General features: G+C 41.3%; 1 protein-coding gene across 1 annotated transcript in view; it reads left to right on the forward strand.

Annotated features, from left to right (window-relative positions):
• The window catches only part of ZFYVE26 (zinc finger FYVE-type containing 26), a 101,396-nt gene extending 93,760 nt beyond the window's left edge, over positions 1-7,636 (forward strand). Inside the window, 4 exon segments of the mRNA XM_018567923.1 lie at positions 1,548-1,575; positions 2,374-2,615; positions 5,668-5,712; positions 7,359-7,636. Of these exon segments, the coding sequence (XP_018423425.1) occupies positions 1,548-1,575; positions 2,374-2,615; positions 5,668-5,712; positions 7,359-7,568 (525 nt within the window). The 3' untranslated portion in view covers positions 7,569-7,636.
• The last annotated feature ends 6,218 nt before the right edge of the window (positions 7,637-13,854 follow it).

The raw sequence follows: 13,854 nt of genomic DNA on the forward strand, positions 1-13,854 counted from the left end.
TATATATTTAATCCATATGTGAATGCACGTGTAAGGGTATGGAAAGACTTACTTTATTAAATGTGGTCAAGTCGATGTCGGCTACTGAGGCCCATATGGATATTGTTTCTCCAGAATAATCTGTCTTCCTTCCACCTTATTGCTGGTCACCTTTTACTTTTCTCCTTAAATGTGATTTGTCTTTTTAAGTAAGTTAGTTCTTCTCATAATATGTTCAAAATGAGACAACTTCAGTCTAGTAATGTGTGTGTCTAGTGAAAGGTTGGGCTTGATTTGTTGGAGGATTCATTTGTTTGTTTTCTTTGCTGTTCATGGTATTTGTAGAATTCTTGATCAACCTTATCATTCAAAGGCATCATTTTCCTGTCTTGCTTCTTCATTGTCCAGCTTTCATATCCATAGAGAGTGGCAGAAAATGCTCTCTATGGATATGAAAGCACAGTAATAATATTGTGAAAAATATGTGCCACACTAAAACACTATACAATAGATGAATAAATATATAAAAGTGAATAAATGATAAATCAATGTGCAACAAATTTAAATATTAATCCGTGTCTTAAATGAAATACATTCATCAGCCAAGTGCTAATTTCTATGTATAAAGTGATTCTGTTTAAATGTAGAGAACTACTAGTCCACACAATATAAACAGTCCAATATCAATCGTGAGTCCAAATTCAATACAGCAGTGCTGGTTTCTCAAAACCTTCCACCACAAACACCTTTCAAAGTGCCGCTCACCTTCTGTTTAGAGCTCAGCAAGTAGGTCTTATTGCACCTTGCCCCTTTTCATGTACAGGCAGGGAGAATGCCCAAGGATCAGCAGACAGATTAACCAGGAATTGCCTTTTTTTTGTTTTGTTTTTTGTTAGTCCAGTGCCTGTTAATATTTTCCTCCAGATTGTTTACGATGCCGCCTCAGTAAGTCCAGAATGCATATTATAGGCAGAAAATCATGTTTCTCACTCAATAGTGCATACCATTAATAGATAAAAACGCTTTAATGATAAAATTCTACTCGCATAAAATCATGAATTAACACATTTCCAAGCTCCACCCTACGTACGTTGCGTCAATCACGCGACTTCATCAGGGGTGTGGTGCTGGGAAGGCTAGCAGTGTGTTATATGCATCATTATATGATATACTGCTAGCCTTCCCAGCTCTTGTTCCTTTCTCACTTTCTTCTGTTCTTTATATCTTTCCTTGTTCACTCTTGGGCGCCCCCCTCCCCCCAGGGGATCTCCGGTTTTATGACTATGGTTTTGCCCTTTTGCTGGTGCTGCCGACGTAACTGTAGACCAGACTGCGGTATCCAGTCTGTCGTGCGCCGGTGAGCCTTTGGGGCCTTTTTCATTATGGTTTGGTGGGATCAATCAACTGCGGGGGGGCTAAGCTTTCACAACGTTCTGTTCCATGATCGCATGTTAATAATTGAAATAATAAATATTAGTAATAATTGAAAGAGTTTTAAATGTTTTCAAAATGCTCACCACATTTACACTGTACTTTCCATCTTATATTTTGTTTTTCCTATTTTATAGGTTATTTTAGGGGGCAAGAATGTAAATTGTCGTCTGTGTTTGCCCAGGATCCATACCTGTCATTCATTCAGCTCTGCACACTCTCACATTCAGGGCCTAGTGCAGTATTCCACACAGTTCCTTGTAAATAACGCACCTACTATGTATTACAGTGGCGGCGGCGGAGTGCTTTGGGGTGCCATTCAGATAAAAGACATTGTCTAAGGTTTTACTTAATTTAACTCTCTTTCAATAAAGTTCACTTATGGTATACCTTGAAAATTCTAACCTTGAGACACTACAATTGGTCCCGTCTCAAAGTAAACGTACTTGTAAATACTAGCGGGCACTCGTATATGCAGGAAAGAAAATGTAGAAAACAAAAAAGCAAGGTGGCTACAAGACTTGTTTGACATCTTTTAAGAAGACTGGAAGGAATTATTTAATTCTCACTTTATTCTGTGCTAAAAAGCTACTGTTACATGCGGTTTGGAATGAATAATTGTTGCTGGATGCAGGATAGATGTCAATGGCTATCCCAAACTGCAAGTAATTGTACCGTGTACGATTACATGCAGACTGCTGCTGGTGGATGAGGCCTATTGTCACACTGTCATTAACTTGATTGGTACAGTGTCCGCATTTGAACAGGGACACCTCACATTCCTGCTGTATGAATCCATAGGTTGTTGGAGCAGGACTCCCAGAATGCACCGTCTGAATAGGGTCTAAGTACTCTACTTGCCGTGTGTATTTTATTTGTTGAATAAAAGCTATTTTAAAAAAAGTAGGGCATAGACTTGGGCAATTAAAGTATGATATTTGTTTTTGTAAACGCAATGCAGAGTTGATAATGGGGACTTTGATTCCTCCAGTTTTTTACAACTTTTGTTTTTGACAATCTAGGACTTTCAGCTTGATGCCTCCATGGTGTACAGCAAAGTGTGTAAGCAGCTTGTACATCAGCAGAATTACTCGGAAATCTTGCAACTTGTCAAGTGTGTTAGCGAGTCTGGTATTGCAGCGGAAAAGGATTGCGATCAAATATTGCTAAGATGTGTTGAAGAAATGGCAGACTTGTCTTCAGATGTAAGCATTTGTTTAACTTTTTTGTTTACACAGTAAAATGGGGATATTAAAGTGTAAGCTCTTACATTGTTGGTATCTAAGATTTCAGTACATTGTGGTGGGCTCAAGATCTTTCCAGCCTATGACCCTATGGTAGCACAGAAAAATAATATTCACTCCTTTTTATAATCTTACACTCACTTGTTGGGTCATGGCTGAGTTCATGCCTATGGAGAATTCCACAGGAACATTTGATCTTCCTGTTTGATATAAAGCCATATAAGTCTATCATGGCAGAGTTAGGGCTAGACTATTTGTGGGTGACTAATATTTAATACAGGGCTCAAAATTTCAGGTCCTGAGCTACTAGCCAGGCCTTCAAAGTTACTCACCACCAGTTGCCCTGCATAACACAAACAAACACACACAGGGCACAACGCGCACACAGCACAACACACATACAGCCACAGCACAACGCACAGGGCATTACACAGACAGCCAAAGCACAACGCACAGGGCATTACACATACACATTTCATCTTAAATTAATTTTTAGTCTTCGCACATGTCTAATAACATGCATGTTTGGGGGGGCAGTTTTCACTTTCTTAAAATCATTTTTTACATTTTTTTATCATTTTTTTATTATATATTTTTTTAAATTTATTTATTTATTTTTTGTTTACTGTTGGGGGGCTTCGGGGAAATATAAGGGGTCCAAACAGACCCCTCACATTTCCCTTTTAAAATAGAAAAGAAATTGAGGACACCAAATCCTCAATTTCTTTTTCAGCAACTGACAGCTGGGGGTGCGGCTTCTCTCCCCCTCACCGCTCGGCCATCCTGACAGCAGGCAGCACTCCCTCCTGCGAGACGGGGGGGACGGACGGAGGAGGGAGCGATGTCATCATGTCGGTGAGGAGGAGAGAAGCCACCCCGAGGAGGTGCAGGAGTCCCTCCAGGAGTTGAGTGCCTGACTCAATGGCTTTCCACCCGCCCCCACGCAATTTTCACTCGCAAATTGCGAGGGGGCAAGTGGAAATTTTGAGCCCTGATTTAATAACTGTGTCGGCTTCAACATTAACCTAAAAATGACATCAAATGCACCTTTATAAATGTGTAGTAATGGCAATCTGCAAACAGATCATTTAGATAATTGCCGGCTTTTTATTGTTTGCATACCATATTTTTCTTTTTCCTCACCATTCTTCTCACATTGGCCATTTTTAGCGGGGCAGGTGAATCCATCTCCCTTTACTTCCTGGAACTCTGGTTCTGCCTCCTGGAACATGTGACAGTGCACATAATCTGAGGGGGAAAACGCCTTTAGTATAACATACTGTATGTCTGCTGCAAAAATATACCTACTAAACCTATAACAAATGCAAAAAAATAAAATGCATTACTAATGTAAATGCCCAAAGAAGTAAATGGGGAAGTGGGAAAGGGAGAGGGGGGAAAGTAGATGGAGAGAAATCGGGTAAGGGAGAGAAGGGCAAAAAGAGTTGGGGAGGAGGGAAAATGGAAGGGAGGGTAGAGAGGGTAAAAAAAACCCGGAAAAGGGAGCTGAAAGGAAATGAACAGAAAGGGCGGAAAGGAGAGAGTGGAAGGGCAGGTCTCTTTGCTAATTAATTATTTTATTTGCTACCTTTTGGTCTGATAAATGTACCTCTGACAGTGTTTGTTATATCTTCTCAATAACAATAATGCCTGTTGATCGTGTCAGAAATTCAGAGCTGTCCTGTGTCTTGTGCACACTTCCGGTATAATCCTCAAGTCTAATTAGGTCATCAAGTTGTTCTTTTAGGACTGCAGAATCATTAGTCTACATGTTGTAGAGAATAGGATTGGTGGAGGGATTGGGCTGTTTAGCAAAAGAAAACTGGGCAGGGCTGACACCACTCAGTCCACAAAAATGCTGTGTGTTGTCAGCCCAAAACAGTACTTAGGAGGTTACGTGCATTTCTGGCAGATCAACAGGTTTTGTTCCTGTAGATGACTTTCCCAGACTCTTTGACAGCTACTTGGCTAATAAGTATTGTCATTAGCTCTTTGAATATTCAAAAAACCAAGGAAGGGCGCAGAGAACACTGGCTGGTATAGCTCTTTGATCAGACAATGTTGCTTAGAGAATTTACAGGAGTTAGGCCTTATGGTTGTGTTATTATGTTGCACACTGAAAGTGTTTATATTGTAAGCTCTATTAGGTGTGCTGTCATGAAGTGTAGTGGAAACATCAAATTACTATTTTGTCTATTGTCTTTCCACAAAATCACTGACAGTAAGAAATACTGTATCTCCCTTAGCAGGTATTCTTTGTTTTCTGGAAACACTCATGAGATAAAGGGGTGGACAAGTAAAACTATTAACTATTATTCTTCCTGTCCATTTAAAAGTAGATACATTTAACTTCATTAAAGTGGACCTTTCCCCATATCTTTAAAAATAACAGAAACCCCTTTAGAAATGTTTAGTAATGACAATATACAAACACATACTTCTAGATCGTTGCCGGCTTTGTATTCTTTGCATTCTTCTCTTTTCTTCCCCAGTCTTCTGACAGTGGCCATGTTTACTAAGGGCAGATTACTAGCTCTTCGTTTACTTTCTGGCACATGTGACTAGGACATGTGACCATGCACATCATCTCAGGGAAAGAAAATGCCTTTCCCTGAGATCTCATGAGAATACAGATGAGATTTCCCAGCAATGCTCTGCTGATGACAAGGCAATCCCAGTGTGCATTGCTTTGGCATACTGAAGTCATTTTGCATCTTTTAAAGCAGGAAGTGAATGCTCTGCAAGTGTAAGTATTTCATAATCACAGCATTTTACACCTGACATGTCTATGTTATTATAAATCATCATACATACAGGGTTGCATTGGTAGAATTAGATTTTTGAGTGTAAAGGTTTGCTTTAAGGGTGCTTACATGAAAAGTTACTGATTAGTAATATTTAGAGGTTTTTTTTCTCAATATGCCCAACGATAATTGGGAACAGACAACCATTTTTTTAAAAGAAGGAATTGTTACCTTTATTTCATCTGTGCATCTCTGTACTTTTGTTTCAGGAACTTGAGAAGTTAATCCAAGGAATGAAAAGCGATGAAGCCAAGGTACACTGGCATAACATATGTATATACAGTACACTATATTTCTATATATCTTCTATAATTCTTGTAGATGAATGCGGTTAGGTAATTATTAAATATACTTAAAAACGAAGGCTTGTTTATTCCTGCGGTTGTTTAAATAGTTGAAAAATTTGTCTAACCAATCTACCTGCTTTACATTTTGTAAGGCTAAGGCTACGTGTTTAGCTGGTGTTAAGCCAGTCTTTATCTGCACATATAGAGTGTATCTTTTTTATAGGGGCTGAGGCTCAGAATATAATGAGCACCCCACACGGGGTGATGGACTTTGCTGCAGAATAGCTCAGGAGGTTGAGGTCCTCGGAAACGACCGTGCAGATAGCAGCTGACCTAGAAGGAACCAGAGCGTAGTACCGCATCGATTAGTTTCAGAAGTGGGGATAGGCTAAAGGTCAGCACAGGGAGTGAACAAGCAAAGTAAGATGCAAAGCCGAGGTCAATAGCCGGGGAGACAGGAACTTTGGAACATGGGAATACAGAAGGGTCACCGAGTGATACGGGAAGTACTGGGGTCCCTAGGTGATATGTGATGCCCAGGGGTTACTGGGTCATACAGGAGTTACTGAAGACACTGGAGGCATCGATTCACTACTAGAGGCAACAGGGATCACAGAGTCTTTGAAGACACTGGGGTCATGGGTGTGCACAGGGATCTTAGAGTCACAGGGGTGCAGGGATCGTTGTAGACACTTAGGTCACAAAGTCGCTGAAGGCACAGGGTCGCAGGCATCACTGGAGGCAGAGGAGTGCAATAGGCTCTGAAACTCTGGGACATTGGAATGCAACTACAAGTACCTGGAACTAGGAAATTAATCTATTGCTCAAGCAACGAATGTTGTCTGTGCACAGCTTACATAAAGAGGTAGATTTATCTATTGCACCTTGCCAGTCCTCAGCTGTAGTGGCTGAATTATTTCTTTTCTTTGGGGCTTTTTTCTTTTGCTTTCTGTTGTTGATCCTGCAATTAACATATTTCATGTCCTTTCATGTCTATGGTTTTTTTCTCCACTATATCTGTCACCATAGTTGTTACAGGGTGCATGCCAAACATGTCTGTTTTTAGTCATCTCCATTATATGGTGTATTGTTAGTTTGGGAGTTTATTTTAGCTCACAGGCGGTGACAAGAACACTGGGGTGAATTTATCAAAATCTGGAGCAGATTTGCACTGCAAACAATCAGCTTCTATCTCTCATTTTGAAATCTTGCCTGAGCAAACTGAGGAGAGAAGCTGATTGATTGCCACGGGCAACTGCTCCAGATTCTACCTGCTCCAGTTTTGATAAATTGCCCTCATTGTATTTCTAGCAAGATCAACAGGTATTTTTGCTCAAAATCTCCCAAGCCTGAAAAATGAAAACTAATGAATCCATTAGATCTAAGGACTGGTAATCTGTGCTGATTTACATGTTTGCTTTTGGTTAAGATACACTTTACCTTTACTAATTGAACATTCTCTCCTCCTTTAGTAACTCAGCTATAATGTACATAGACTAGTAATGTGTATTGTATTCCTAGCACACTGTAGTCATAGTAAGCTAAAGAGCTTGATTTATTATATAAATCTGCCTGTAATTGTTCAAGTAGTTTTACTTGTTTCTCTTTAATAGATCAAGGCATTCTTGGCCTGTCGTATGATGAGATCTGCCTACTTAACTGCAGTCAAACAAGAACAGGAAAAAGCTATCCAGCTGGTACAGGAGGTTTGGCAAGTGGCACACAAGTTGAATGACAGTGTGGTCCAAGGAATCTGTTCCAAGTGGCTAGATGAACACCCTCCACTTTCAAAGGAAGGACAGTATCCCACATCTCGTAAATAAAAGTGGTAATTTAGAAGAACTGAAGTGGGTTTTTTTTTTTATTCCACTTTGCCGCAATGATCAAGATTTGTCACTACTCACTACTGACTATGGAAATTGTCAGAGTCTGTAATAATGGAATGAATGGAATTTGGTTTTTTTCGTGTATGTTAGGGTTCATTCACACCACGTGCATAGACCTGCGTTTTTCTGCACATATACAATGCAGGTCTCTGGAAGGGCACACAGTTGTTTTCTATGTGTCTTGTTCACACCAAAATGCTGCTGTAATGTGTGGAGCTGCGCAGGATTATGCAGCATGGCTGCATTTTTCCACACAGCTTGGCATATGAGTTGAGGTAAAACACACATAAACACTTTGCACATGCGAGGGCGGATTATCATTTCGGGCGCCTCTAGGCACGAATGTAAATCTGTTTGGCCTGAGCCGGCACCCTTACCTGCTGTGGGACCCACCAGTTTTCACATATGCAGAGAAGGACCCTGGTGTCACATAAGGCTGCCCTAAATGCCTGTCCTTATCAGACAGACATTTTACAGGGCAGCCTTATGCAGTGAGGGGGTCCTTCCCCTTTGTTTATGGATCCCGGCAGTTCCTATAGGCACTGCTGGTCTTGGAGCAAGTTAAACAAACGGCAATAGCATGGAGGGTGCATGCTGCACAAAATGCACCCTCCTTGCTATTGCTGGTGTTTTTATCTTGACACAACACCGGGAATTAGGCAGAGTAACTACTACTCTATGGAGGGCATCTGTAGGCACATGCCTAATGGTAATTCCGGCCCTGTGCATATGTAGAAAAAACAAATCCTGTCCAGTATTTTGATCCTCCCCTGCCCATATCTATCTGTTACAGAACGTGTAGTGTTTTTTTTTTAGAGGAGCGTGTTTGATGTGAACATGCACATAAACAAAGGCACAAACTGATGTCATCGTGCATAAAAACTCACTGAAACACGCAAGTAAATTCGTGTCTCTGCAAGTCAAATCTGTTTTTTGACAGTTTTTATGCAGGGATGTTGTGAAAGAGCCCTTATGCTTAATGAACTAAAACTTACTGTTTTGCTCATTTCTACTCTAGAAGCTATGGTTTCCCATTTGGAAACTTGAACAACTTTCAGAGGTCTAACAGTTTGATTTATTTGAAAATATGTAAACTTTCAGTAGGAAAAGTGTGTATTTTTCTCTCATGAGAAAGATGTTTTAACTAATCAAATTGCAGTTTATGCTGTTGTTTTTTTGTTTGTTTGTTTGTTTGTTTTTTGTACTGCTCTTTATAAAACCAGTGACTTAAAAAATTTCTATCTCAGGGTATCCATAAATTCCAGCTTTTATACTGACCTTTTATATTGTTTGTGTAAGGTACAGTTTATGTGAATTTATGCATTTTGTTTTTGATGATATACTTTTTATCGAGAGGAATACAAACATCATGTTTTCTATGTTTACCACCTATTAAAAAAGAAAAAAAAGCAAGGAAAAGGTTTGCCAGAAGTAAAACAGGTCCAACTACAATAACAAATGTGAACAACATTAATACAGACAAAGAGTGTGACTGAAAGGTGATTATTAGTCAGGATACAGTCTAACGGAAGAGTTGTCTTATCAGGTATACATAAGGCCTTCTATCTCAATGAACACCCCTAGCAGGGAGGTGTTTTTCCTTGTAGGGGAGAGGAAGATACAAATCAAATTTTTATATTCAAAAAAAGCTTGCATATTGTACTTTGTGTTCATGTATGAAAACGTCTCTATATACAAGTGTTGCAGCGGTTTACTATTTGTATGAAACAATTGCACTATATAAATAAAGGTATTTGAAAATTCCCAATGTCTTTGTCTGTTTATGGGCTTTACGTTCTTGAGAGTCATAGTTTAGGATTTTAACTTTGCAAAAGGAATTACGCGTAGTTTTATCAAGATCAAGCATAAGAATTAAGGTGGAGTGATCAGATAGCAGTATAATAGATATTGGTCACATAGGAGAGGGTAGCTTTGTTAGCGAAGGCTAGGTCTATCCTGGAAATGGTCATTTGCATTTTAGGTAGACATGAATATTGATGTCTCCTGTGATGCTGCAACTTCAGGATGTCCTGCAGTAACTTTCCCAAGAGTACTAAGGCTAAAGGGAATGTCTTTATAAATAAGCACTCTTACTTTTCACAAGTAAGTAGTGTGGAAAGAACAAAAGGAATGGCAATATTGCCTCTTTTTATAGGAGAACTATAAGGTAAGTGTTTTTCCCCATAGTTCTCCTCAGGGTCACGGGAGGACATAAACTAGCATCCTCCCGTGACCCAAAGCTCAGTATACCGCGAGCTACAGCTGGCGGTATAATGAGATCGCCACAGCCGGGACGGATCCCGACATTACTGTCGAGATTCACCCAGCTGCGTGATTGGCAGCTGGCTCTGTCTATCTAGAGGCAGAGCCAGCTTTACCCTCCCCCGTTCGCTCCTCCAGTCAGTGCTGGAGGATCGGGGGGGGGAATCCCTGCAGGTAGCCGTGAGTGGCACTCACAGCTCTCTGCAGGGACAGGTTCGAGAAGTGAGCGAGCGACGGTATGTGTTCGCTCACTTCCCGATCTAATGAGCCGACCTGTGACAGTCTCAATGTCACACGTCGGCTTGAACTATGAGGTTGACTGAAAATCACTCACCTCATAATTCTCCTTTTTAAGAAAGTCCGTATGCTCCTTAGTGAGATGTGTCTCCTAAACACAGACTATAGATAGTATATATCTTGCCAGGGTACATTGGCACTCTTGCCATGTCTATTTCAATCAAAGTGTCTATTTAAACTTAAGTGTCAGGGCACCTAGAGAAGACCACAGATCACAACTTCATCTTCATATCATCCTTTCTCTTGTTACTCACATGTACATGGATTTAACCTTGCCTTTCCTGTCTCAAGAAGGCAATTAGAGCAAGTCAGAAATATATGAACACTGCTCCTGACAGACTACAGGGTAACCTGTTTCCCCCACATCCAGCTCTTCCCCTTCCTAATCTGATTATTCTCTCCAACCCTTAATGTGCTTTCTCTACCTTTTCTTACCTTCTCTTCTTAAACCTGCGTTCCTTTACGTCTCTTCTCCATAGATTATATATTTCACCTTCTCTCCTGCTCCCTCTCTTTTAATGCACTTGCCACCTCCTGCTCATTCTGAACCCACATGCTGGGATAGGACAGGGCATGTGCACTTATATAAAGCTCACTTCTATTTCACTTCCCTCACTTCTCCCAATCCTGGCCCTCAGTTAGCCAATATTCACACCAGCACCTTTTTTCCTCTGCAAGCAGCCACAATGGACATAATCTAATTCTATTGCCCTGCTGCCAAGAACTAGCCCCCTCCCTTCTCATGTGCCTTCTGGAAATGCCCGCTCTGCCTGTAACAAGCTCGCCACTGTCCATGATCCTCTTATCACCAACTCCTTTAACATGCTTGCTGTTACTGAAAACCTGGTTTCAGGAATCTGCTTCCCTGCACTCACTCACCCAGACCCAGTGGACGAAAAGGAGGTGGACTTGGAATCTTTCTATTCACACTAAGGTCTTTTCAAGTTTTCTGCCTTCACTTCCCTCTCTATACCTCTACTACCCTCTCTACCCTATTTTCTCTCCTCTGAAATACCCACTATCACTCTTGGTGACTTTAACATTACTATTAAAGCTAACACCCCAGCTATCACTACAACTTCTCAACCTAACCTATTCTTTTGACATAACACAATGAACACTCTCCTACTCACTCTGATGGCAATATACTAGACTATACTCCCACCTCTGCACTTCTTGCAACCTCTCCAACACTCATTTTCCTCTCTATGTCCGCAACTGTGTCATTTTCACACTCACCCTGTCCCCAACTCCAAATCCTCCCCCCTGCCAGCAAACTGTTACCCGGGGCAACCTTTACCATTTTATCCCATCTCTACTCTGCTACTGATTACCTTTATAACAAAATCTCCCTCCTCTTCTGCCCTGACCTGGCCATTTCTGTCTATAACAGTTCGATCTTATCCTCCCTAAATACACTTACTCCTCTCACTACACGCAGACGTAGGCTGCATCCACTACAACCTTGGCAAACAAAGGATACCAGAAATCTTAAAAGACATAGCCTCGCTCTTGAACTAACGTGGCGTAAAGCTAGGTACCTGCTGTATAAAGCTGCCCTCCTAAAATATAATTCTTTCCTCTGTGCTGTCAAACAGACTTATTTAATCACTCTCATCCATTCCTTGTAATCTCTTATCTACCTTTACATCTCTACTTTGTCCACCACCGCCTTCACCCACTAATTCATTCACTGCCCACGACATTGGTGTTTATTTAAAAATTAAGATACATGCAATTCATGATTAGATTTCCAGTCAATGTATCTTCTCCAATTAACATATCATGTCCACCAACACATTTAACACTTTCCTCTTTCAGCCCTGTCCCTACAGAGGAGGTTGCAAAGCTTGTCTCTGACACCCACTGTACCACCTACATCCTGGACTCTGTTCCCTCACCTCTACACCGGTCACCCTCTTGCTCTTTCCTACACTCTCTTACTCACATCTTCAATCTTTCCCTCTCTACTAACATCTTTCGCTCGCCATTAAAATATACACTGGTCACCCCCATACTTAAAAAACCCTCACTGGACCCCGCCAACCCATACAGTCTCAAACGAATCTCCTTGCTCCCTTTTACCTCCAAACTCCTAGAACAGTGAGCTGCCACCTGACTAGTAATAACCTTCTCGACCCCTTACAGCATGGCTTTTGCCCACAACACTCAGCTGAAGCTGCCCCCCTAAACTCACTAATTACTCACTGACAACTAAAAACAACGGCCACTATTCCTTACTCTTGCCAATAGGCCTTTCTGCTGCTTTTGACAAAAGTGACCATCCGTTCCCCGTCAAAAAACTCCACTCCCTTGACTCTAGGACTCTGCTTTCTCATGGTTCTCCTCCAACCTATCTAAGCGCTCCTATAGTGTGTGTGTTACAGAACACTATATACAGTAAAATAGTAACTATCAAGCAACCACCGCCGCAGCCCCATTAACCTGCTGGCTAGCTTCCACAGCGGACAGGTGCATGGGTTTCAATAGCCACACTGCTATTGGCTATTGAAGCACTGCCCACTGAGCAGAGGAGCGGTCCTGAGAGAGAAAGTTCTCTCTCAGGTCCACTCCTCTGCTCACTGGGCAGGTGAAATAGCCACCCTGCTATTGCAATTTTCAATAGCCAATAGCAGGCTGTCTATTGAAGCCCCACCCACCAAGCAGAGGGGTGGTCCTGAGGGAGAACGTTCTCTCAGGTTAGCTCCTCTGCTTGGTGGGTGGGGTGTCAATAGCCAGCCTGCTAATGGCTATTTCAAATTGTTCCTTCAAGTGTTCCTTCTGGTTGTAATTGTTTTGTTCTGTTTGTTTTTATAACTGCCTTCTGTGTACCTTTTATTCTTCATTAAAATGTACAGAATTTTTTTTTTTAAAGATTGCTAATCCTGGGGCCAGCGGTGCTGCAGGGATGACAGTTCAATCCTCCTCTAACACCTCCACATCGACTGTCAGACTAAAAAAAACTGTAAAAACTCCCACGTCTGTAGTATGGTAAAGTTTCTGGCTGGAGGTTACTTCCCATCAGCAGCAGTTTTCCAGCAGACCCATGTACACATCCACTTCCTCTGGCTGCATGAGTGGTTACCAAGCCAATGAGTTTCGGGGGTCGGATCCTCTTTCTCACGCCTAACCAAGCATTAAAGTGACATTAAACCCTCAGATTTTTTTAACATAAACCAATACTGTAATGTGTGCCTTACTGTAATCCATGGTTGTTTCCCTTCTCTTTGCTGCTCTTCCTTTTAAATCCTCATGTCTTCTCATGCTTGGGGGGAACTTCCCTTTTCAGCTGAGTGCCTCTTCCTGTAGTGCTGGCTCAGGTTACAAACCTATACACAGACACAGTGTATCCATTCCTGAGACAAGGCAGTCTGCTGCAAAACAGAAGTTCTGCAGAGCATGAGAAGAAATACAGATTTAAAAGGAAGAGCAGCAAAGAGAAGGGAAACAACCATGGATTACAGTAAGGCACACATTACAGTATTGTTTTATGTTAAAAAATCTGAGGGTTTAATGTCACTTTAAGTCTGCATAGCATAGAAAAAGCAATGTAGATTTGGCACCATCTATTGGCATGAAGAGAAATTACGCAAGCACTAAATTACAGATGAGGTAGAAAGTCAGGTTATGGACCAGTCCAGAGAAATATGTGAGACAAACTTTT

The sequence above is a fragment of the Nanorana parkeri genome, unplaced genomic scaffold (assembly GCF_000935625.1).
Source record: "Nanorana parkeri isolate BGI_ZX_2015 unplaced genomic scaffold, ASM93562v1 scaffold1116, whole genome shotgun sequence".
Taxonomy (NCBI): Eukaryota; Metazoa; Chordata; class Amphibia; order Anura; family Dicroglossidae; genus Nanorana; species Nanorana parkeri.